The sequence below is a fragment of the Dermacentor andersoni genome, chromosome 1 (assembly GCF_023375885.2).
Source record: "Dermacentor andersoni chromosome 1, qqDerAnde1_hic_scaffold, whole genome shotgun sequence".
Classification (NCBI taxonomy): domain Eukaryota; kingdom Metazoa; phylum Arthropoda; class Arachnida; order Ixodida; family Ixodidae; genus Dermacentor; species Dermacentor andersoni.
This window is the reverse complement of record NC_092814.1, coordinates 240830063-240854444: the sequence shown is the minus strand read 5'-3', so window position 1 is coordinate 240854444 and position 24382 is coordinate 240830063. Positions and strand designations below refer to the sequence as shown.

The 24382-nt window shown below is 45.9% G+C and overlaps 1 protein-coding gene and 1 long non-coding RNA gene across 2 annotated transcripts in view; one reads left to right on the top strand and one right to left on the bottom strand.

Annotated features, from left to right (window-relative positions):
- Positions 1 to 11320: 11320 nt before the first annotated feature.
- LOC140215305 (uncharacterized) lies at positions 11321 to 16298 on the bottom strand. Its single transcript, XR_011892260.1, has 2 exons — positions 15709 to 16298; positions 11321 to 11554 (listed from the first exon to the last, which is right to left on the bottom strand). It is a non-coding gene; the product is annotated as an uncharacterized lncRNA (long non-coding RNA).
- A 7648-nt stretch (positions 16299 to 23946) lies between these two features.
- The window catches only part of Papss (3'-phosphoadenosine 5'-phosphosulfate synthase), a 93205-nt gene continuing 92769 nt past the window's right edge, over positions 23947 to 24382 (top strand). The window contains exon 1 of the mRNA XM_050195841.3: positions 23947 to 24148. Coding sequence (XP_050051798.1) covers positions 24119 to 24148 — 30 coding nt within the window. The 5' untranslated portion in view covers positions 23947 to 24118. The remainder of the gene's footprint in view (positions 24149 to 24382) is intronic.

Below are 24382 nucleotides of genomic sequence, written 5' to 3'. Positions count from 1 at the left end.
CACCCGATACTCAGCCAAAACACCACTGCAGGTCAACGAAACGGTCGCTCTGTCGAGGCCAGCAGGGACCAGGGACAACAGACGTGAAGACGTGGCAGCTTCGCTCCTTCCTACGAACAACAGGAATGGCCGCTGCACAGTCTTCGTTCTCCTCTTCCCTTCTCTTCTTGATCCCCGCGTCCCTTTTACGCACTTGGACGTAAGGATATATATATATTGCAAGAAGCTCCGCATTAAGGGCCAAAAAAGCTGCTTTGGTGTTCGACCTAAAAATGTATGCGTGACATCAATTGATAGCCTCACGTGTCTACTATCCATATGGAAAAGTACAAAAAGGTATTGATTTTTAAACGCGAAAAATTATTCGTGTAATTGGGCTTCTGGGTTCACGATCGTTTGTGTGACTGGGCTACCATTATATCTCTACCTTATTTGTACCTTCTCGATTTTTCTAGATATCGGGAAAAAAAGTTCGAACTTTGAAATTTTGCTCGATGTTGCTGGGGCCAGAAGCTATCGAAGTACTCAAATATTTCAAAAATTGACAATTTCGGCAGTCACATCGCATCATTGGCTTGCCATACACACAATCTGAAACACTGGATCCCACAACATTTCTTTGCAAAAAAAATTTCCTTGGTGCTTTCTAGTTCAGCTGGACAAGATCAATAAGTTCTCACCAAAGCGCGCGAGAAATTTTTTGACAGTACAAATAAATGAAGACGACAAGTTTTGAACTTCGACAAACCTGTGGAAATATTTTCAGTGATATCTGTGACGATCGAGAAAAAAACCTGGTTAGTTTGGCGTGGAATGACTAACTTGCTCGACAGAAGCCCTTGTCGAATTTTTTTCTAGCGTGCGCGTGTGTGTTGCCCGCAGATTCACAACCCCGCGATATTTTCCTGCTGCAGAACAGGAAACACGAGCGCAAAACAAGACAAATAAAAGGAAACGCGTCTACGTGTTCTACATTTTTCAGTGTCACTAGAAACTCTTTTTTTTTTATGCATTTGCACAATATCTCCACGCATTACCCTCGCATTTCCTCCCGAACTCAATGGAGTTAACGAGAATGACTAAATCATACTTTGTCAGATATGAGCGAGCATTCCGCACGGAGGCCGAACCTAAGGCGAGGCATTGTCCCGTCAGATTTTGTCAGGGAGCCACCATTTTCTTCTGTTCATTAAGCGAAGACGTATATCGGCCGATCTCGGCGCGCAGCCGGCTGTGAAGGTCTGTTGACGCCAACCGTCTGCGCGCATTCGTTGCCTATCGACTAGTAGTCCATCTTCTCCTGCCGCTCTTCCCCGTTTCATGTCTTTCAAAACCCTGCTGACCTCATCGCTAGATATAGGAGGAGTTTCTGTATCCTGTTCATTACTCTTTCTAATTGAGGGATCCTGACTCCTCTGGATGCTGTACAGGTCAGTATAGAATTCTTCCGCTGCTTTTACTATATCTTCGAGATTGCTGATGATACTACCCTGCTTATCTTTCAGTGCATACATCTTGATTTGTCCTATGCCAAATTTCCTTCTCAGTGATTTCAGGCTGCGTCCATTTTTTACCGCTTCTTCAGTCTTTCTCACGTTATAATTTCGGATATCAGTTATTTTCTATTTGTTGATTAGTTTTGACAGTTCCGCGAATTCTATCTTATCTCTTGAGTTGGACACTTTCATTCTTTGTTGTTTCATTATTAGGTCCTTTGCTACTTGGGAGAGCTTACCTATTGGTTGCTTTGGTGCATTGCCTCCCACTTCAAGTGCTGCTTCTGAAGCCAGCCTAGTTATGGTTTCATTCATTACCTGTGCGGCGGCAAAGGGGACGTCAATCGCTTTCCCGCGCGAAGTGTACAAACAATGTCTAACTGATCGCAGACGCATTCGCTGTAGCTTAAAGGAGGCATCGTATAAGCGCTTTCCAAGCATAGAGCAAGGCCGCTTCCAAGGTCGCGTATTTTACGCGCGGCTTAGAACCGTATTGTTCTGGCGGCCCGTCTCGGCCCTCTGAGGACTTGCCCTTTAAGAGAAAGTCTCTGCCAATGCACCCTCCTCACATACGATGCCTCAACGTTGCGCGGCGCTTCAGTACCAGTTCCGTCTCGGTCGGAAAGACTTCTCCGATGCCTGAGGCAGACAGACGATACCGTGAGCTGTATGATGTACCTCCGTCCATACGCGACTAGCGAATTAATTCCCTGTAAGCGCTGAACGGTTTTTTTTTTCTCATTTTCTTTTTTTTTTTCCACACTACCTTTAAGTGCTGTTCAATTTCACCGACATTATATCGTGTACCTCGCCCCGTTCATGGCCGCGTATGTACGGGAGACTCCTAAACCACGATGTTAGAACCATTGAGAAATACTATGTCGTGCCACCTGCCGCGATCAGCAAAAGCCGTATACCGCGGATAATTCAAGCATGTTTTCAGGCGCGTAGGATCGTCTGGGCTGGAATTTTCCGACATTAGGTGGCCTGACAGCCCGCAGGGTTATCTGACTGAGCTAGCTTGGATGCTCGGTTGCCACAGTCAGATGTTCGATACCTCGAGCTTTTTTTCTTCTTTTTTTTCCCCCTGAAGGTGGGAAACTCGAACTCACCTCCTCCAGTACACTACATCTCCAGGTTTGGAGTGACGCCTGACACCGGTAAAAATGCCGAGAGAAAGTGGGGTTATACTAATCCAGTTACAACCAAATTAGGAAGGCCCACTAAGCTTCAACAAGACATACCCTCGCCAGAACAGGAATTGGCCCCCCTGCGAATACACGCAAAGTGCCTCGAGCGGCCAGTCGCGCGGTAATTTTGCGTGCATTTGCGGGCTTCTTTCATGTTTGGAAAAACACTTTTATGTAGCACGTATTGAGCAACAGAACGCTCTATCGGAAGTGTTTCATTTTGTTAGACAACTTTCTCATTGACACTTTTCATCTAACTATAATATTTGAGAAGTTGAATAATTATTTAGACTAATTATCTAGTTAGGCTGTATCAAACAAATAACTTTAGTATCTCCAAGCAGCGGCAAACAACATTACCTTGGTTCTGTCCAGCTACGTGGCATACGAATATTTTTAAACTCCGGCTAAAGTTAGCTGGTACACGCTGTATAAGTTAACGTATACGTTCACCTATATATATCCTGTAATAATGCCGCCGGTCGACAATGTAGTTCCTGGCATCTCAAAATTTCTTTTAGAACAAACGTGCCGTTCTTAAAGCGTATTTTGGCCACGGGTCCAACATCACTCTCGTTTTCCGTGTGAGTATCAACGCCTGTTTCCAGCTCTGAGCCGCTGAAGGCGCTGATTTTTCATTTCCGGAATTTCTTCTCACTTCACGAGTGCAAATGCCTTCGGAAAAGCACTCGTTTACGAAATTAATAACGCTAGCCCGCTTAGATATATAGCATTCTGTGTTTTCGAATATAACTTTGGATCGATATGAGAGGTTGTGGCTCACGACTTAGAGGTACGACCTTGTACTCAAGCAGCAGCCGTTGAGCTAACCACGGCGGCTGCTTTCATTGAACAAACTGCCTTAACCCGTCGCATAGGTCCCTCAAGAGATCCCATGTAGTTGATTCGAGCCCTTGAGGTGTCCCTGTGGTCATTGTATAGTAACTGTCGTCAAGCAACTAACTCCATAAAGACTCGCATTCATGGTTGTAACGACCTTCACAAGCACCGTTGATGGTCCGTTGCTTTTCACCCATGTACAGGCTGTCTTCCTCGTCAGTAATGGCAGGACCTGAGTTACGGTTGGCTTTACATCGCGCGGCTAGCAAGGCGCACGCTGCCGGGATTAAAAGAAGGAAACGGTGCGACGACATAGCGCTAGCGCTGTATATGTATGTATATATATATATATATATATATATATATATATATATATATATATATATATATATATATATATATATATATATATTTCCCTCGGTGCTATGCTATTTTCTCTCACCTTTCTTTCGCCCTTTCGGTACGCGTTATTTCCATTCATTTGTTTTATGCATTGCTTATACTGCCACATAAAAGAAAAAGAAAATGGACTAAGAAACAAGGTTGCATTCGCAAAGCTTTTCACTCGTCAATGCTTTTTTGTAATTGGGCGGCCGCCTTCACTAATGATATTTCCATCACTACGATAGGCTGGAATCTGCTCTTACGAACGGTTATATATCGCAGGAACTTCTTTGTGAGTGTAGGACCAAAGGAGGGGGGAGGGGGAGGCAAGCACGTTATGCTGTCTTCTTCTTCGTTTTTTTTTTCTTCAATTTGCGGGCCTTTAATCCCCCAAGAAAGAAAGAAAACAAAACGTAAAAATACCTCGCACGGATCACTGTATTGAGCGAGCCTGAACACTAGCTTCAACTTTATCAGGTTCAACTTACGCTCTAAAACGAACGTATCAAATTTTGCATTATTTATATTAATAGGGGCCTGTATTCGCAAATTACATTATTGATATTGTATTATTAATATGTTCGTAATTGCTGTATGCCATTGGCCGGCAGCCTACGGTAACAATATGTCTGTCATCACGATTGACTTACATCAAGTTGTTTTACATACAATTTTAACGTAAGCACACTTGCGAATACGAGCTAAAGATGTAGCTAAAATGACTTTGAACAATGTGCCGGTAACCTAATTCGTCCACGAGGTAGGAAATTCTTAAGGTGTGGCTCTGGTTACGCGAAACACCATGAATAAGGGCTCGTACTCAGAAACAGTTCTCACGTTACAATTATTCGTAAGAGAAAATTCGAGCCAATTTTTATGCTCGACATATTAACAACGAAGGCGACCAGAGAATGGTACCGAGCACTTACGAACGAGAAGCTTTGTGAATACGGCGCATGATTCGGGGGCTGAATGCACAAAGTTTCCAGTTGGTAAGAACTTTGGCCTGTATTCGTAAAAAAATTCCTACGCCAGAACTATTCGCAAGAACCAATACTAGCCAATCGTGATGTTTAACCTATTATTCGCGGAGGTGGCCAGCCAATGGCAAAGAGCACTAACCAACAAAAACCTTTGTGAATTCGGTCGTATGTGATTGGCCGGCAGCTTTCGATATCGGTCGACGAATGTTTTTAGAACCGCTTTTGCGAATTAAGTGCTTTGTGGAAGCGGCACCGACCCACCAGTTGAATAAATGATTTATTTATTTATTTATTTATTTATTTATTTATTTATTTATTTATTTATTTACTTATTTATTTATTTATTTATTTATTCAATGTCAGGGCTGAGTACTCTTAAATGAGCATGACAACTTCACTTTTGGAATACCAAAATAAGCAAACAAACAACAAACAAATAACATGCCTCCCTTCATTGTCCATCTTTAGTTTTCTCACCCTAATTGCCTTTTACAACGTACCAACCTTTTGTGACCTTTCTTCAGAGGCTGAATTCGCAACGTTTTTCTTAACTGCTCGCCATTGTCCGGCCACTTGCTATAATATTATGCCCAACATCACGATTAGTTAGCATATGCTCTTGGAAAAAATGGGCCTTTTCCAATTCAGCTATGCGCATGCGCGCACCCTCGCTCCCAGCTATAGCCAAGCTGGGCCGCCATTACCGCAGGGCAGGTGTGCGATGTGAGTGCGTGGTCCTTTGCATGATCCGCGGTAATTTTTTGAGCTTGAGGGACCGAACAATAATTTTTCACGTGTTCGGGGCGATAATATTGAGTAAAGCTGTTTCTAAGAAAGACCGCGAGCAGTTTTGTTGAGGAAAACGACTCCGTTGACTAAAGCTCGAGCGATAAGCTGACCATTTGGGACGGGCTTCATAGCGGACACTTTCTGCGCTGTCGATTTCACAAACCGGCGAAGAATCGTTGGACGTTGTTGGGGTTGGCGTCTGGCACCACATGCAGAAAGGAATTTCAACCGACCATCTCTCACCCTGCCTGTCGAAATGAGGCCTGACTTCGCCTGCTATGGTTGGCGTCCCGCACCTCGTGCAGAAAGAACTTTCTCTCACCCGACCTTCTTCTACCAGGCCTCGTCGAAATGAAGCGTGACTTCCTAATTCGCCATGACCATTTCGAGTGTCTGCCGGTCTGTCGGAAGCCCCGCAGTGTACAGGCCTTTTTTTTGTGTGTGTGCGACTTTAGAGGGACCCGTTCCTCGAACGGCCAAAACGAGAACTTCCACGAACCAGCAACGTGCAAGAGAGACGGACAAGCGTCTACAATTCCAGGAGGCGGGACGACCCCCTCCTTGCAGCAGACTTTCAGTGCCGGTCACGTGACGTCGACGGAAGCAAGATCCCTCCCACGATTGTAGAGAGCCTATTTAAGGGGCTCCGAAATGTAATTTTGATTAGTTCATTCTCTTCTCTTCAATTTTCATCAATCTTTAAATAAACCGTGCAAGTTTCGCACTAGAAATCGTCTCGCCCTTGCTTGGTCCCCATGGTCTACCGGATGCCTGCAGCCCGCCGACAACGCCACGCTACCCAATAAGTAACGTCGGTCGAGCTTCGATAGGCAGGCGCCGCTACAACTCGGCAGCAGTACGATACGCTACCCTGGAGTACGCAACAACGTGTTGTACTGGTGTGGGCGGCCCACGGTCAAGTGCCGAAAGACGCGCTATGTTACCAGTGAGCCGTCACGTTATTCTTGCTGAGTAAGACGAGCCTATGTTCTGCTAACAGCACGACACCAGCGCTGAAAACATTCGAGCCGCACTTGCAACCCTACGACTGATTCGGCAGTCTCCGCGCTGTTGTAATATACCGGTATGTATATCGTACGGTTCTTACCGTTGAAAAGACGGGGAATGCGGGAGATGGAAATTCGAGACGATGAGCAAAACGTGAACAAGGTGAATGCAGGAGCCAACGTTTCGACAAGTGGACTTGTCTTCTTCTATATATACTGTGGCGAGGAAAGCATATGTCGCCTTGAAGAAGACAAGTCCACTTGTCGAAACGTTGGCTCCTGCATTCACCTTGTTCACGTTTTGCTCATCGGTTCTTACCGTTGGCACACGAACACTCCACGGAATGTATGGCGGGAATAGCTGTACGGTTACACAGGGCCAAACTAAATGAGAAATGTCGCCACACAGCCCACTGAAATGCATCGAACAAGACCAAAGCGACGCACTAACGGTGTCCCATTCTACAAAACTCAATGCCCTTTTCTTTGAAGATGTGGGGGAGAGACAGCCAAGTGAAGCTTTACTTGCCTGAAAAAACAACCCTTATCCTGCAGTTCACTCGCAGTACGCGTAAAAACTTTTGGATGTTGTTTGTACGAGGAGCGTTCATAAAGTTCGTATTATCACTGCCATGGATAAAAGGCGTACACGATAGGTTTCAAAATGAGTGTGCGTCGGTCTAGATTTAGCGCAATATAATACAGGTGTGACAAGTGCATTTCTGATAGCGATCGGGGACGATCTGGATCGGATTTCTAGATTGCGATCAAGAATGGTCGCTGCTACACGGTCCAATGATCCGGGTCGAGTTATTATCGTCTGTTGATCGTCGGCAACTCTCAGAACTGCATAGTGTCTTGGCTACAAATTCAGATTTGCAAAATTGATTAAATTTTGATAATATTTCAATTTCACAGCTTGCTATATTGCTGATAAAAAGGTTTTTAAACATTCTTTATTGAGCTATCCTCACTTTTTGTTATTACCGTTTTCAGAATACTGCGCTAGAGGACGCAGACGTCGGCCTGCGATTGCAATCAGGAGGCCTGATCGCGATTCACGGATCGCGATTGTCCGGATCCGGATCCCGCAAGATCGCGATCGCAAATGACCGTTGTTAGGATTGGGGGCTCAATCCCATCGCTCGTAACCCGTTGTCAAGATTGGAGTCCGGCATGAATTAGAAGGTAGCTGGCCCATGCCGTCGTCCAACTTATCCACGCTAAGGACGTTGATGAAGGGAAGGACTGCTTCTCACCGAGAACGAGGAATATGGGTTTATTTACAGTATCTACATCAGTCTAGCATGACTGCTTAGAAAAGTACATCAGTCTAACATGACTGCTTGAGAGAGTGTCCTGAGCATCCGCACAACAGCGGTTTATAAACCCTCGGTCCTCCTCCTCCTCCTCACACACACACACACACACACACACACACACACACACACACACACACACACACACACACACACACACACACACACACACACACACACACACACACACACACACACACACACACACACACACACACACACACACACACACACACACACACACACGCACGCACGCACGCACGCACACACACACACATACACAGGTTCACGTAGCCCGCCGCCGTCCGACTGTCTTCGCAGGACTCGGGGCTTACTTCAAGAACGGTGCGTGGGAAGGGGTCTCCGTCGACGTTCCCGCGGCACTTCCCCGCTCACGGCAGACCAGGGTGGCGGTGGCGAGTGCAGGCACAAAGCCTGCTTCGTCGAACTCGGCTCCAGCGACGGAGAGTTGAGGACGCGCGTATTGTTCTCGACACACAGTCGACTTAGTCACGCCGTGGCTAGAGGTGTGCGGGGACGCTCCAGGAAAAGTTGACGCCCGCGGTAGCAACTGGTTGGCAAAACTTGCACGTCAGCGGGCCGTTCTTAACACCATGTAGCAACACTTGATCCGGAACAATCTTGATCCCAATCAGCCCCGATCGCGATCGAAAGTGTACGTGTGGCACCGGCCTAAAACGTGTATTCTATATAGTACCGCGCAACACCGGTGGGGCACCAAAACAAAAATGGCACCACCCATAGGGAAAGCTGAAGCACGAGCAGTGATCCGCTTTCTGTATTTGAAGGTACAATTAAGTTGCCAAGAAGGTTCACGCCGAGCTGGTGGCGGTGTTCAGTGACAACGCCCCAGATTATGGCACTGTTGTCAAATGGCGCAGACGATTTCAGTGCGGGCAAACAAGCCTGGACAACGAAGAACGAATTGGCCGCCCGTCGCTCGATGGTGAACCACAGGATTGCCACGCAAGTGGAGGCACTAGTGATCGCTGACCGGCGGATAACTGTTGAAGAATTGGTAGAAATTGGGGAGGTATGCTGTAAGTGCCCACCTAGTCGACATGTCATTTTCGTCTGCTGCTAAAGTGCTGACGGGCTAGGAGCACCTGTCGCCTTCTGACGCAACATGGAAATGTCGGCTAGGTGGACACTTACAGAATACCCTGAACGTGAGTGCAGGCTCTGTGCGCAACACACTTCACGAGTACCTGCACATCACGAAAGTAGCCGCGGGCTGGGTTCCGCATTTGACGACGCCAATGCAAAAGGACTTGCGGAAAGAAACAGCCCCAAAAATGTTACAGCTTTGCGAGAACGACTCTGGCGACTTTTTTGACGCGGCCCCGCTGCTGGCAATGGCACCTCGTCGCAGGACAGGCCTCTATGCGGCGGTACCGTACCGCATCGCGGGCTTCTACAGGATAATCGTTTTTTTTTTAAGTTTGATGGAATTTCTAAGAACCGCCTATGGCAGATAGCATAATTCTCGTCCCGGAACTGGATTATACGAATCAGCGTACATTACTAGCACGAGAAATCGAAACACATATCTAACTAATTAGCCAAAAATCACTAATTGCCTCCCTAATTAATTCCTTTACGGCACATATTGCAATCTACTAATTCGGAGCCCGTGAGGTTGCAAGACGTATCCTCTTGAAATTAATTTCCCGGATGACGCCAGTTTCGAGATGTTATTTCCCAAAGTGGGGGGGGGGGGGGGGGGGGCGGAACGAAATACGGGGGCGGTCTAGTTACTTTTGTGCTTCAATGCATAAAATAGCGTTTTGTTCAAAAATTAAGTTGAACAACAGTGCATTTTTACGGCAAGTTTGATGACGCATATCTTCAAACTGCCGTCATTCTGGAAATTCATTCCAAGTGGATACGCCTTATAAACTCACTCGCTACAGTTCGTAAATTGCAGTATGTGCCGCAGATTAATTAATTCAAAATATAAATAGCGGATTCTTGTAAATTATTTGAATATGTGTTTCGATTTATCGTGCAAGTTGTGTCTGCCTTGCTGAATAATCCAGCTCGAGGACTATCATTATGTTATCTGCAGCAGGCTATCTTTAAATATCCCATAGAAGTCAGAAGCGATCACCCTGTGTACATCCGAGGACGCATCCCTCAGCGAGTCACGCAGTGCTGCCAAGTGACTTCAACGGCTCGCACTCGCGGTGCCTTTGATGGGACTCTCACGACGGGCTTCCGTTGCAACGCCACGCTTGCACAAAGGCAGCGTAAAAGGCATAAAACTTGCGCTGCTGTTGCGCAAGCGAAGTCGTATAGTGTAAGGAGGCGGTTTACACGCGCGCTGCCTGCGATGATATGGAACGCAACGCTCCGATCTTCACGGTTAGCGTGACTTTTTCGAAGACCTGCAGCGGCGAATTAAGTCAAGCCACGTGGAACAACCGAGACCACTTGGTTACACCTCTCATTAATATATGGCACTGATAATACGAACTTTACGAACGCCCCTCGTATAAATGTTTTCGCAATAATAGGGACGGAAAACGAGAAGAATTGCTACATAAGTACACGGACACAGCTTCGCCCCCAACGCTCAAGTCGCGCACCTCTGCCTTGTTGCGTCTGCGGCCGCTTCCGGGAGAACGCTGAACAAGTTCGAGTGCAGCTCACACGGGCACCAGACACAAATAATTCACTTCCTCAACCTAATCGCCTTAAAGGGCGCCTTCGTCTTGTACGGAGAAGAGGGCTCCGGTCCCGCTGGCAGTCCCAGTAGCCTTGGGTTTTTAACAGTGGAGGGAACGTATTCGGGCCGTCGAGTGATGCATCAGTGCAACACGGCAGTTCCTTAGCGACGGCGATCTTAAGTGCATGTTTCGACAACTACCAACTTTTATCACCTCTTTAGTATTACTGGTATTTGTCTTCAGTTCTTGTGCTGTTTGCAGATTTTTAGTTCTTTTCAATTTCAAGCACAAGTTGGTTATCACGTTCGGCGTTTGATGCTGCTAGGTGATATCTAGTCATTCATGTGCTGCCGCAGGCAAGAACAACAGCGACAACAAGGCATTAAAAATATAGTACGAAGTTTTGCAGGAAGTGTATATTGCAGTAAACATTCGCTAACAAACAAAAGAGGCGTGGAGTCAGAGACTAGAAGGGGGCATGACGTCACGCAAGCCACCCATCGCAAGCGAACGTTCCGTGCCGCCGCTTCCTTTGCCGATGAGGATAGCTATAGGGGCTTGTTGGTACGGCATTCCTTTTTTTTTTTTTTTTGTGGCACAAGCTGAACAGGGACAATCGAAAGGCACATCTGACACACACAGCTCGAACTTTTTATTTCCCGTTCTCGCCGCTATATATACACCCTCGAAACACCATACAGCACGCGTAAAATTTCGGTAAATAGGAACAAGAAGTTAGCGCTGTGTGTGTCAGATGTGCCTTTCTGTTGTCCTTGTTCAGCTTGCGCCACAACAAAATAAGACTTCTTTCGCCGTTTCGCTGTGTCATGCCTTGGTCGTCGTCCGCCCAGAGGATCTGAGGAACAGAATTTGTGCTCGTTAAGCTGGATTCACACAACTGACCAAATTCTACAGCCGAGCGCAACGTGACTCAGTTCCGCCGAATCACACCGCATACGTGGAAACCTCAGGCGAAGACGAGCGATGTAAAGGAAGAAGGAGGCTTTAGCTAGGATCGAACTCCGATGCCATTTGTAAAATACATGAAAAACGCACAAACGCTTTCATGAGAGAACCGCATGACCGATTTGACAGAAATTGGCTGTATTTTAGAAGGAACGTTGAATTCTAGCAAAGCTGAATATTGATTTATGATTTCAAAGTTCTTACAAAAACTAACAAAAATCAGTAAGCAAAATATATATATATATATATATATATATATATATATATATATATATATATATATATATGTAGACGCAAGAACTTTACCTAACTCTGCACAAGAAAGAGATGTCGTAGTACTGTAAACTGCATCTGTTAGAGCATCTCAAGCAGACAAATGCGATATATGAATTTACATCTCACGTGAAGTCTTAAACGCCTACGACGATTTTGCAAAAGTTCTACTCACAATCCAGTTTTATATTTCAGTGCCATATATAATACATCAATTTTGTCCGCCCTAGATGTATTGTTGGGTGAAATCTATAGAATTGTGATATCCTTATTTATTACTGAGTTACACAGCTGAAAACTTGGTACTTAAGATTTTTTTTAGATTTTACAATTTTTAACAGTTCTTGTTTAAAAAATGACTAAATTAACCATAAGTTTACATGCAAGTCAGTAGATTTGAAAACTATCTTGTAAATGCGACAAACCTCATGAAACTTGATGCATTGGTTGCCGAGAAAGACGATTTCTCTGTTCTGATGCATTTAAAGGGAACTCGATCCCGAGCTAAAACAGAGACGTTAACCAAGAGAGCGTACGGTTTGCTACCATACATTACAGGGAAAAAGAATTATTGCAAAGGCTTTACGTTTACAGTACACATGTACCTGGTGATACCAGATTATGCGCATTTTTAGTTTGGTGGTCATTATTTTGACATACTATGCTTTCTCAGTTCGCGGATCTTGTTAGCCTGCTAAGAAGATCCGCAAACCAGGTTAGCCTGCTGACACAGAGATACACTGTGTGGGTCGTTTGCGGAAGGGGAGAGGTAAGCGGTCAAAGGTGTATAAGGTGCGCGATTTGTGATTTCTTAAACATCTCGACTGCTTACGGGACTCACTTAGAGGGCACCAGTAAACGCTTTGGGCAAATTAATGAGAGGTGTAACCAAGTGGCCTCGGTTGTTCCACGTGGCTTGACCTCACCGCCGCAGGTCATCTAAGTCACGCTAACAGCGAAGGTCAGAGCGTTTCGTAGGCAGTATGCGGGAAAACCGCCTCATTACGCTACGGCTTAGCCTGCGCAACAGCAGCACAAGTTTTATGCGCTTTTGGCTGCCGTTATGCAAGCATGCCATTGCAACAGTAGGTCATAGTGAGAGTCTATCAAATGCACCGCGAGTTCGAGCTGTGGAAGTCACTTGACAGCACTGAATGGCTCCCTGAAGGATGCGAGCTCCGATATAGAAGCCCGTCGTGTGGAACGGTATCACCGCGTACATGCTTGTCTTGCGAAAAGATGCCATTGCGAGCAACGGAACCGCATCCTCGTAGCGTGCGAAGTGTGCGCTAACTGCACTGTAAAATAATTTACACCCCTAAAAGTAAAGAAGGGTGTAAATGTGTCAATAACTAACCCCACATAGACACACTGACACCCAATTTTTTTACATTTAAGGGTGTAAATTATTTTACAGTGTGCGCGTGGGAAGGCCGACCTCGGAGCCCGTCCGTTCAACCGCACCTTGCCTCTCTGTTTAAGGCATTGCTCACTTTGTCACTGCTTTTTGGGTGACCCGCACCAACGATGCGCACAATTTTCTTTAAGCTAACCAACCGCGCAGCTGCAAGCACGGCCGACTCGGAGTGTTAGTCGCGGTGCAGTGCCAAGGACAAGATGACCACCTTCAACGAAATAGTGAAGTGGTACAGACTTAATAGACAGACTATGCCGCCACCTCACCCGGGGCTTACCCCGAAGGAGGCAGTGTTACACAGGCAATTACAGACGGGGTCCCTGCTCACCCCGGTGCTAGCTAAGCACGTGTGTCCGAGCGTGTACGCGAGTGACGTGTGTAGACTGTGCGCTAAGGAGAGAGCCACCGCAGCTCACATCCTTTGGGACTGTAGTATAAATCCGCGAGAAGCTAGGGAGAAGACGACGATCCCGCCTCAGCTAGAGGCTGCAACGAGGAGCTATGACCAAGAGACACAACTCAAGGCCGTCCAGCAGGTCTCGGCAGCTCTAGAGAGGCCGCGACCGCGCGAAACCGAGGAGAAGGGGGGCAGCACCCCCAGGAAGGGGGCGGCGGCCCTCTCGGATCCGCGGAAGTAGCGAGGAACCAAGACCTCGAAGAGCACAATGCACGAGACTGACGTAGTGGCCGCGTCGCGGTAAAAGCTTGTCCTCCCCGCGTGGAGGGAGCCTAACCGACTCTGCAGGCATTTTCACTAAAGTTGTTCTCTCTCTATCTCTCTCTCTTAAGCGGTATATGAAGCGCGCGCTCCGAATCTACTGTGACAGAGAAGTATCTTTAACGTTTTGTTCGCCTCAGTGTCTCTTGTGTGATTCAAAAACACGCTACGGTGTGTCCATTAGACCGATATCACTGGCCGATTAGCAAGCTATCGGTTACGCACTGCCGTCTCGCTAGTATAGTCCTTTGATCGATCGCATGGGCGGCGGCTCGCTTTCGTTAGCCACAGTCATCGACTTGGATTCTCTTCGCAAGATCTGAGACGTGGCAACGGCTGTCAGATAAAAAAGAAAGTTGTAGTATGAACTTCTGTGTGTCAACGAGATTGTTATTAAGAAAGCTATACCGTTCGTAAAAAGTTGCAACAAGATATGCCGTGACATTGTTGCCCTGTCACTAAAATTTCGCAGAAAGATTGCATGCCCTGAAACCTGCATCATTCGGTGAGGCACTTCCCTTTTTTTTTTTCTCTGTCCAGTTCTTACAGAAAAAATTTAAAACAATGTCCTAAGCGCACCTCGCCATTGGCAAAGCGAGCTTCTCTGGAGACGTGCAGTATCGCTGCCTGTCGAGTAGGAACCAGGCAAACAAGGCTTTCAATTATTTTATAAACAATGCGTACCTAGAAACGCTGTTTTAGTGCAAAGCCTGGGTGGCGTTAAGCGCTAAATAGTTTAATATTCTTATAAAACGCACATCAATGCGAGATGGCAAAGTGCGAATGAGCATCAAGTGCTTGCAAGCTTTTTATACATGAAGTCAACAATGATTTTCGCCTTTCTCTTCCTATAAACTGACGGTCGCTCTACATGTCAACACTAGAGAATAATTTTATGTGCATATATACTTTGAATTAAGGAAGAAAAAGGACACCAACAAAGTGCCTTATCTACTTCCTACAGGTCCTGCTGATTTTCCGGATTCATTCTCACCATTGTTTTTTTTTTTTTTTAATTCTAAAATCTAACCTCTTTATGCCACGTGATATGTTAAAGCATCCTGGCACGCAGCACGCAAAGTCTACCATCGTCCAGCATGAATGAATGCAGCTTTACTCGATAAAAAGAGTCACATGTCCAGCTCCACTGCCGATACGAAGGCTCCAAAAGCAGAACAGTGGCGACGGGGACTACAAATCACTTTGCGAGGCTGCCGCGTTGGCAGTGTAGTGAAACTGCTCGTAATACCGGCCTATTGGCAGCAGCCGTACGGCACGAAAACCGAGGAACTGTTTTGCCAACAAAGGCGAGGGAAGGCAGCAGCCTGAACTTGATTTTTGCAAAGATGAAGGCACAATCTTTGTGGTTGTGCGCTAGTGAATCATCGTCACAACCACCCTAAATCATGCAAGGCATTGTACAGTACCTAGAATATCTGTTATCCTTATACATTGATTTTATGTAAATGGCAACGGTGCCACACAGCTGTTAAAATAATTGAGGTTGCAAAATTCATGTGAGAAAAAATAAGTCGGCAAAGCTGAATACACGAGTTTTGTTAATATTGGCTAACTCGGGTAACCGAGTCCACTGAAAAATCAAAGCAAAGGCCGACAGCAGAGTAGAAAAACTCACTGCGGAAGTTGCGCCCCCCGCGGCCCATGCCATAGCGTGATGGACCACCACCAAAGCGCTCAGTTCTGTCATAGGGCCCTGGTCTGGCAGTGCCCATTGGACGCATCATCTTGGGCACGCCCATGCCAACTGCCGAGCGAATTTCCTGAAGGCTGCTTTTGAAGATTTCTATGTACCTATAAGGGGGACAAAGACAAGTTCGCCACAAAACCAGGGCATTGATATAAGTGACTGTCGTTGCACTTGCATATTCCCTGGAGCATTGAAAGCATGACACAAGGCCAAATAACATTGCACCTACCATTGTTGCACACAAAAGTGATCCTGTCTTTTCTAAGCCATGTTGGAAAGCTGGCATAAAATGCTCACTTTACTAGTGCACATGGTCAAAAATATGCAGGCACAACTATGCCACGACTAGGATTATTTTACACACTAAATAGAACTCCCTACCTATGTACTTTAAAAACGAGTGAGCAGGGCATTTGACAAAACAATAAAGAAATAGGAACTCAACATTAAATAGAAATTGCTGACGCATACCGACAGCCAAAATCACCAATTCATGACTGACAGTGCCAACATTAAGCCTCAAGGGCATTTTGCCGTTGTTCTACCATCTTTGTTTCTCGCATATGGATTAGAAAAATTAATTTCTATGCAAAAGACCATGGATGAAGTGTACTGCGCAGTATCCTGTGAAACAAAGCTATTTCTTCAACTGATCTTAGTTTGAAAAATGTACTTATATTCAATTTCTACAGCAGGTTTTAAACCTTTGAATTGAATTGAATTTAGTTTATTTCCATATTGAATGGGGGAAAGTCCGAACAAAAAGTGAAAGTTAATTCACTTGACAGAGGTTCGGACCCCCTTTACAAGGCATACAGTAGGATAAACCAGTGATACTCCTAACTTTTCAAACTTAATGTGAACACAAGAAGCGTTAAAAACAAAACAGCATACATTTCAATATCAATATTTCAGGCACGGACTCTGTTTTACATATTCTCTGTAGGAAAAAAATACAGAATATACAGAGAATTCCAGGGTTATATGCATGAAGTGAAATGCCCATAATGAAATGCATATTAGTTTTCAGACAATCACATCCACGTAGAACATATGGTATCATGAATGCGTCATAAAGATCGAGCACAGTGTGTTTTTTTCTGACAGTTGTGACATCGATCTCTCGTTCATAAAAAAATATAGAAGTACAGGTATGCTGTGCTGAATCATTTGTTCTCCTTACTTCGTTCGACAAAACGAGACTTTCCAATACTCTTTGATAGGTGTGTTGTACATACTTCAATCGAACTTAATCTTTAACTAATCCATAGACCCCTCTCAGTATTCCACTATTTCATTCAATGCTCTAACATCCCCTCCAAGGCAAGAAATTAGCTCTATACAGCTGTCTTGAAAAGAGAACTTTTTAATTCAGACAAATGTGCACATATGAAAAACATATGTACAGACTGTGCGTCACGCACGCACGCGCATGCACACGCACACACACACATCTACAAACTGCACTTTCTACAATGAATAAAAGTAACGTAGTTAGCCGCCTGTGGTGAAGGAATCATTACATTTGATTACCAAACTCGTATTTAGAATTATCTGAAATATATCGAACTGAGTATATGCTGTAATTTTTCTCTTTTATTTCTTTGCTGTGAACAGATGCAAGAAAATTTCAAACAATCACTTCGACGATGTAGTAGTAGTAACTGTATATATGCCTTGTCACTCTTGGTACCACAATGACAGGGCAGCTGTCTTAGCTGACACTACACTCGTGGATCTGACAGGTTACAGACAATGCAGGAATTCGAAGGCGCATAGTAACGCCACTCTACAATCTAATTCTCACTATCAGAAACGCTGTGCAAACAATAAGCATTGTCATGTAACACTGACTGCAAGTAGAATGCGGCGTCCATCACTGAGAGTAGCCCTCATGCTGGGCTAAGGGTCAAGCATGGTGGAGACGAAGCTCGGTATATACAGCAAAACACCGTTTCAGTGGGCAAGAAATTTAATTTTTAATGTGTGTGTTTTTTCACTGCAAGGGGTGCAGTGAAAATATGTGCAGAAGATGCACAGCCAAAAATAACCATAGCCTGAATAACCTTAAGTAAAAACATACACCATTCGCCGTAGAATCACACAAATTCCTTACGTGCCAAATCTCCGATATGAGTATTAGGGTGACTGCTCGAATTGGGAGAGTAATCAAGAAGAAGCAAGAAGAAACAAATGGTGCCAAAAATAACACCATTTATTTGACAAATTGAACATCACTACTCATCTTTGAATGATTACCAGTCAACATTTACTGTGTACTAGCATCAGAAAAATTATGATTGCCAAATAACAAAGCAGGTATGAAAGGATAAGACGTCATCCTGACGATCATAATGAAATTGCGATACTACCAGACTCGTTGAGTCGCTGAGCACAATAGCACTGAAGGAAATAAGCCACCTCAGAACATAGAATGCAATTTATATGAAGTGAACCAGCACAGAAATCCAGTATTAGATATGCACTCTGAGATTGTCAGCGACGTGCATCCGTAGTGCCCAAGTCCGTTAAAGAGCACCAACAACCCGCCGCTGTGGCTTAGCAACTATAGGGTTGCGCTGCTAAGCACGACATCGCGGAATCTTTTCTTTTTTCGGTCGGGATCTAATTCCGGCCGCGGCGGCCGCATTTCGATGGGCGCGAAATGCAAAAACGCCCATGTCTCAGGCACTGGGGGTATGTTAAAGATCCCCTGGTGGTCAAACTTAATCTGAAGTCCCACACTACGGCACGCCTCATAATCAAATTGTGGTTTCGGCACGTAAAACCCCAAAATTCAGTTCAATTCAACAGCACTACCGAAAGCTCCAGCTGAAAGAGTAGTCTCCTTGTTATTGTTTTGAGCACACAGTGCCACATCACCCATTCATTTCTTCGCTCTTGAGCTTCACCATACTGGCTACAGAACAAGACTGGTCCTCTATTGTCGCTTCTCTCGAAACGCAGAGCACCCATTTCAGCTCATTATCCTGTCAAATGCTTTTTGAGAGATAGTCACGCTGTACCTTGAAACCACTGCATCGGGCTAACTTCTTTTAGATTATGGGGTTTTACGTGCCAAAACCACTTTCTGATTATGAGGCACGCCGTAGTGGAGGACTCCGGAAATTTCGACCACCTGGGGTTCTTTAACGTGCACCTAAATCTAAGTACCACGGGTGTTTTCGCATTTCGCCCCCATCGAAATGCGGCCGCCGTGGCCGGGATTCGATCCCGCGACCTCGTGCTCAGCAGCCCAACACCATAGCCACTGAGCAACCACGCGGCGGGTTCGGGCTGACTTGCGCACCAATGAGCGAGTACAAAGTACATGCGCCCACTCAACATGGCGATTGCTGTAATGCAAATCCAGCCATCAATGGGACGTGCAAGAGAGGAGGAGGAAGCGGAAAAAGACGAGGAATGGCACTAAAGTTATTTTGGGGACTCTGAGCAAGAACGAAGCCCTAGATCTAGGAGGCCATAAATAAGGTCTCATATCTATAGCGACGCATTCGACAAGCACCTTAACTGATTAACCTGCAGTAGCGTGGAGCATTACAGTTGCATTATGACTACCGGGTAGAAATTCGACCTTGTTGGTACGACACACTGCAAGTGAAGCGCGAAAACCGGAGAGAGAAGTGGTTCTTGTGGGGAAGGAGAAAAGGCTAGCGCTATTTTCTGCAACCCATGCGGGAGCACGGCTCAGAGAAAACCGGAACAGACGGAGCGCATGTGTTGTATACCATCCGTCTGTCCCTGTTTTAATACGAAAGCATGACCTGCCCCATTACGAGAAAATCCGTCGGCGTCGTCGGCATGACGGAAAGTTGGTACCAAAAATGGCCGACGGCGCAAAGAGCAGAGACACGTAAAAAAACACTCGTATTGACGTCAAATTTCTCAAGAAGGGTCCTCTCTAAACAAAGTGAATTATGGCTTTGAAAAGAAAAGCGCGCTTCCCCGACGCCACAGTGGCTCCACGGTTCGGTTGACTGAAGGTGCGGCCTAGTGCGTTCGTCATTGGGCACGTGACGGCGCAGCCAATGAGGACGAGGCGACGATATTATTATTATTATTATTATTATTATTATTATTATTATTATTATTATTATTATTATTATTATTATTATTATGTTTGAATACATGTATATACATGGCAGGAAAAGGAAAACGAGGAGCAGGCTGGCAGCTGGCAACTGGCATCGGAAGGGGAACAACGGCTGCCTACTCTTCAAAAAGGAGGAAACAGAAACATAGAAATTGAAAAATTGAAGATAGGAAGAAAGGGAGGAAGGAGGAAAATAAAGTGGCCAATATATATATATATATATATATATATATATATATATATATATATATATATGCAAACACACATATACAGATTCAGCAGAATTAACTGCAATGAATGTCGGGAAAACATCAATCGGAAACATTTAACCAAAGGTACAATAATGCTATCGCATTCCCACACGTAAGCAGTCTTAAGCGTATCTGCCGAATTTTTCTTTTTTTTTCTTTTTTGCGCTTACTTGCTGTATGACTACCAGCTTTTTTTTTTTTTCTTTTTTAGCTGCAGCAAATTTTTAAAGGTCGAGCAATATAGATGATGATAAAGTTATTTTCACCGTGTGAATGTCCGGATTGGCAGCCTTTAGATAGCAGGTAATTTTCTCAGTTGTGCGCAATTAACGAACTTGCGTTAATTTACTTTTTAATTAGTGACCTCTTCGCTACGCAGGATTTATGCTGCGGAGGTCGAAGCGGCCAAAAGTGGCAGCGAACTGCCCCCTTTGAGAGCAGGTGACTGATCGGTGACACTAAAATGGAAACTTGCGCAAGTTGGTTTTGCACTTTCAGGGTATGAGGCACGAAACATTGCTCAAGCACGGGCGACACACTGCGTGCGTCATTCTGTCTCTGTGTCGTCGTCCTTTCGCGCCTTGCGCCTGAAGGTGCTCTGGCTGTTGGCAGCCTTGACAGCACCTCTGTTGTCAGTGCACCCGCCCACCCATTGCCGGTAATACGAGCAATGACATAAACTTAAAGGCAGTCTTTAGCCATTTGCGTTAGGCATGCAAAGTACCTTGGAAGCTGGGGTTCTCACTATAGAGAGACCGTGTACTCAAGCAGCAGCTCGTACCCAAGTGTCGTTCGTATAAAAACAGGAGCTGGCCAAACGTACTGGCGAACGTTGTATTAGCCAAGGTAATTAGTGAACGATAGAGTATTCACAAAAGAAAACCTTTGCGAATTCGACCCCACGTCTCTGTACTCTGATACACCTATACGAAGTGAAAAGCGCGGGGTTGAGCCAATTGAGTCGCATATTTTATTGTCCTGCACCTATAGCCCGTATGGGCGGTTAGTATAGTTCAGATAGCCAGTGCGAAATCACTTTTGCGGGGGAGGAAGCTCAATAACCGATCCTTTTTTCTGGAATGTTCGAGGAACATGCCAGATGCGACTTGACTTTGGCGCTTTGTCGGAGTAATCGGCAAAATAAAGTACAATCTGTTCAAAATGCGTATGTCAGTTGTAGTGCTTCTGCAAGCGTTCGCCCTTTCCTATATTTCACTCACTCGTATATTTGTTCATTCTATTCTGTCGTTCTCTTTCTTTTCTTTTTCTTTTTTTTTGGGGGGGGGGGTGGGGGGTGGAGGATCACAATCACGCGGCTCATTACGAAGATGCACGAATACGAATATCAACGGCAGAGCCGGAGGACTGGCGAATAGGAAGGTAAAGATGCGCGTCATGTGGTTGTGCACCTCTAGCTGTGTATCGCGGGCCTTGCACATGCTGCCCTTGGCTTGTATGAATATAAAAGAAGAAGAGATAAAAATACAGAAGGGAACAGCTCCGTCAGATACGAGAGCAAAACGGGAAAGGTAATAAGCTAGTTGAAAGCCCTCCACCCCCATACGTCTTCTATTGCCTTGTTTCAGGGCGGCGATGGTTTATATATACCTTGACGTGCGCGAGGAATCGTTTCCAGACATACCGCTCACGACCCCTCTATGCTTTCGATCGCACGCACGGTGATAAGTGCTCCCGAGAAGAAGGCATGGCTAGTCCAGGTAAAGCTAACGACAGCATTAGTTAATCTTGGCTATGTTGTTGTTGCCTTCTGCACGGCGTGTCTGTTTCACGGGTTGAAGGGCTCAAGTGCCGTCTGCCTTTTCATCCTCGCTTCCATCTCATAGGTGAGCCTAAACTCGTCCAAGGTCGCCATATACGCCGCGGAAGGATCAGCTAGAATGGGACAAAGGAAAAGCAGCAAGATTAGGCGACCGGCTACGCTACGCAGGAGCATATAACAAGATAATGGTGGCAAACGACAAAAGGATGAGCAGAATGGTAATATACACAGACGCGACAGGATGCTCTACACCGTCATACTCTACTGCGTGTGTTTGAGGCACTGGAACAGGAGCAAAAGGCTGCGAGATCCATACTAGACGTGTGCTATAGCGTCGGCACACACACACACACACACACACACACACACACACACACACACACTATATATATATATATATATATATATATATATATATATATATATATATATATATATATATATATATATATATATATATATATATATATATATATATATATATATATATATATTATTGTATGCTCTTCTGCATGGTGTTCTAGGGGCTAGGGGACTACTAAATCGGTTGTCAGTGTAGGGCTCCTGGTCCGGTCTTGTCTTTTTGGGGTCTATTTAATTTGTGCTACAATGATATCACTGAGTATCAACCAACTAGCCCAAGATCAGGTTATCTTGAAGAAATCCCCGAACGCAGCGTTATTTTCTTTATTATTGATTTTTTTAACACTGACATATATAAGTGTGCACGGGAGATGGTATAGCTGCCTATAGCCACGAATAAATTACAGATCAGTCCTTAAGCTTTTCGTTCACAACTGCTTTTTCTTCTTTTTCAATGGCTGGACGCCTTGGCTAATACTATGTCCAGCACCGGGATTGGTTGGAATATGCTCTTACGAAAAATTGCAGCGTCATAGCTTAAGTTACAATTATAGGTAAGGCAAAATTCCAGCCAATCTTCATGCTGGGCATACTATTAGCAAAAGCGGGGGTCCAAAGACAAAAAGAGAAAAGAAAGCTGTTGCGAACGAAAAGCTTGGTGAATGCGGCCCCAGGGGTCCAGTTCACGAAGCTGCAAATTCACGAAACTGTTATGAATTCGGCCCCAAGGGTCGAATACTTAAAATATTTAATTCTTAAGTGTTAGTGGCTTTGGTCCGGTCACCTTCGCCAATATGTCGAACATCAGGATCGGCATTGCATGTGCTCTTACGAACAGGACGTAAGAACATTATTGTGGAGACTGGCCGAGGAGGGCTTCAGAACTGATTCGAATCTCGGCGGCTGTTCGAAGAGAACGAGAAGGTATGCGGAACATGAAGATGGCACGGGGGCGTCTTTCGTGGGCCAGGTTTGCTGCTGTCAGTCGGTCGCAGCTAGCAGCAGAAACGCAGCTAGAAAAAGGGGACTACCCGGTGGATGACGAGCTTCGAGTCTGGAGAGCTGTTTCCGGCCGCCGTTCGACGCGACGGAGACACCTCCATAAAAGCCACAGACAGTCTGGAGGAGGGGGTACCAATTGAGGGTACCGATAGCACCAATTGCGGTTGCATCCCGCAATTGGTGCTATCGTCCCTTGAACACGGATGCTGGGTACCGGCAATTAGTCGGAGAAAATGTCGCGCCCTGCATGCAGTGTCACCTCTGCACATGTAGCAGAGGACACAGGAGGAGGGTTAGTCTTGGCGGGACCACTTTCCCCCGATAAGGGCGGCCCAAGACATGCGCACTGAGGTATGAACGAGCGCCCCGCACAATGAGCGCCCCTCGGCCCGCGCGGCGTCCGCGACATCTTTGTCTGCTTATCGCCATGCAATTCGTAGCAGCGTGTCGGTTGATATCGCTTTAAAAACAAAAACACATGCGGCCATACCACGGAGGGAGGCACGGAAGGGGGGAGAGAAGGGCCGCGGGCAAATGAGCAGCGAGGACAGGAGGAAGGACAGTTGTAAGAGCGCCATTTTTTTTCTCTCGCTCTTCTTTATAAGGGCTCGGGAAATACTGACGCAAGTCAGCTGATATCGAAGCCGCAGCTGACTGAGCTCCTGCCGGTCGGAGTGGCTGTGTGCGCGGAGACAGTGCGCGTCAGTTTCCTGAGGCGACTGAACGAGCCCCGGCTTATTTGAGCCCGCAACAAGTGCGACCCGTCGTGTGTGCGATTTGCCTCCACTGCGCGCACACCGCCGCCGCCGACTGCAACTGCCGAGCACGATGATCAACTGCGTCGCTTTCCAGTACCGGGTGAGTGCACGGCAAGCGCGCGCCCCCGAGGACCGGCGTCTTCTCCCCGGCCCGCGGAGGAGGACGCGCCGGTCCCGAAGTGTGGCCGATAACGACGCGATAGGGTGGCCCCGGCAGTGCACCTGCACCCTGCGCGCTCTTGTGAATGGCGCTGCCAATGAGGTCGCGAATAGGAATGCGCGCTTATCCAACTATCATTCGGTATGGCTCACTTGCGAGCACACGTTAACACAG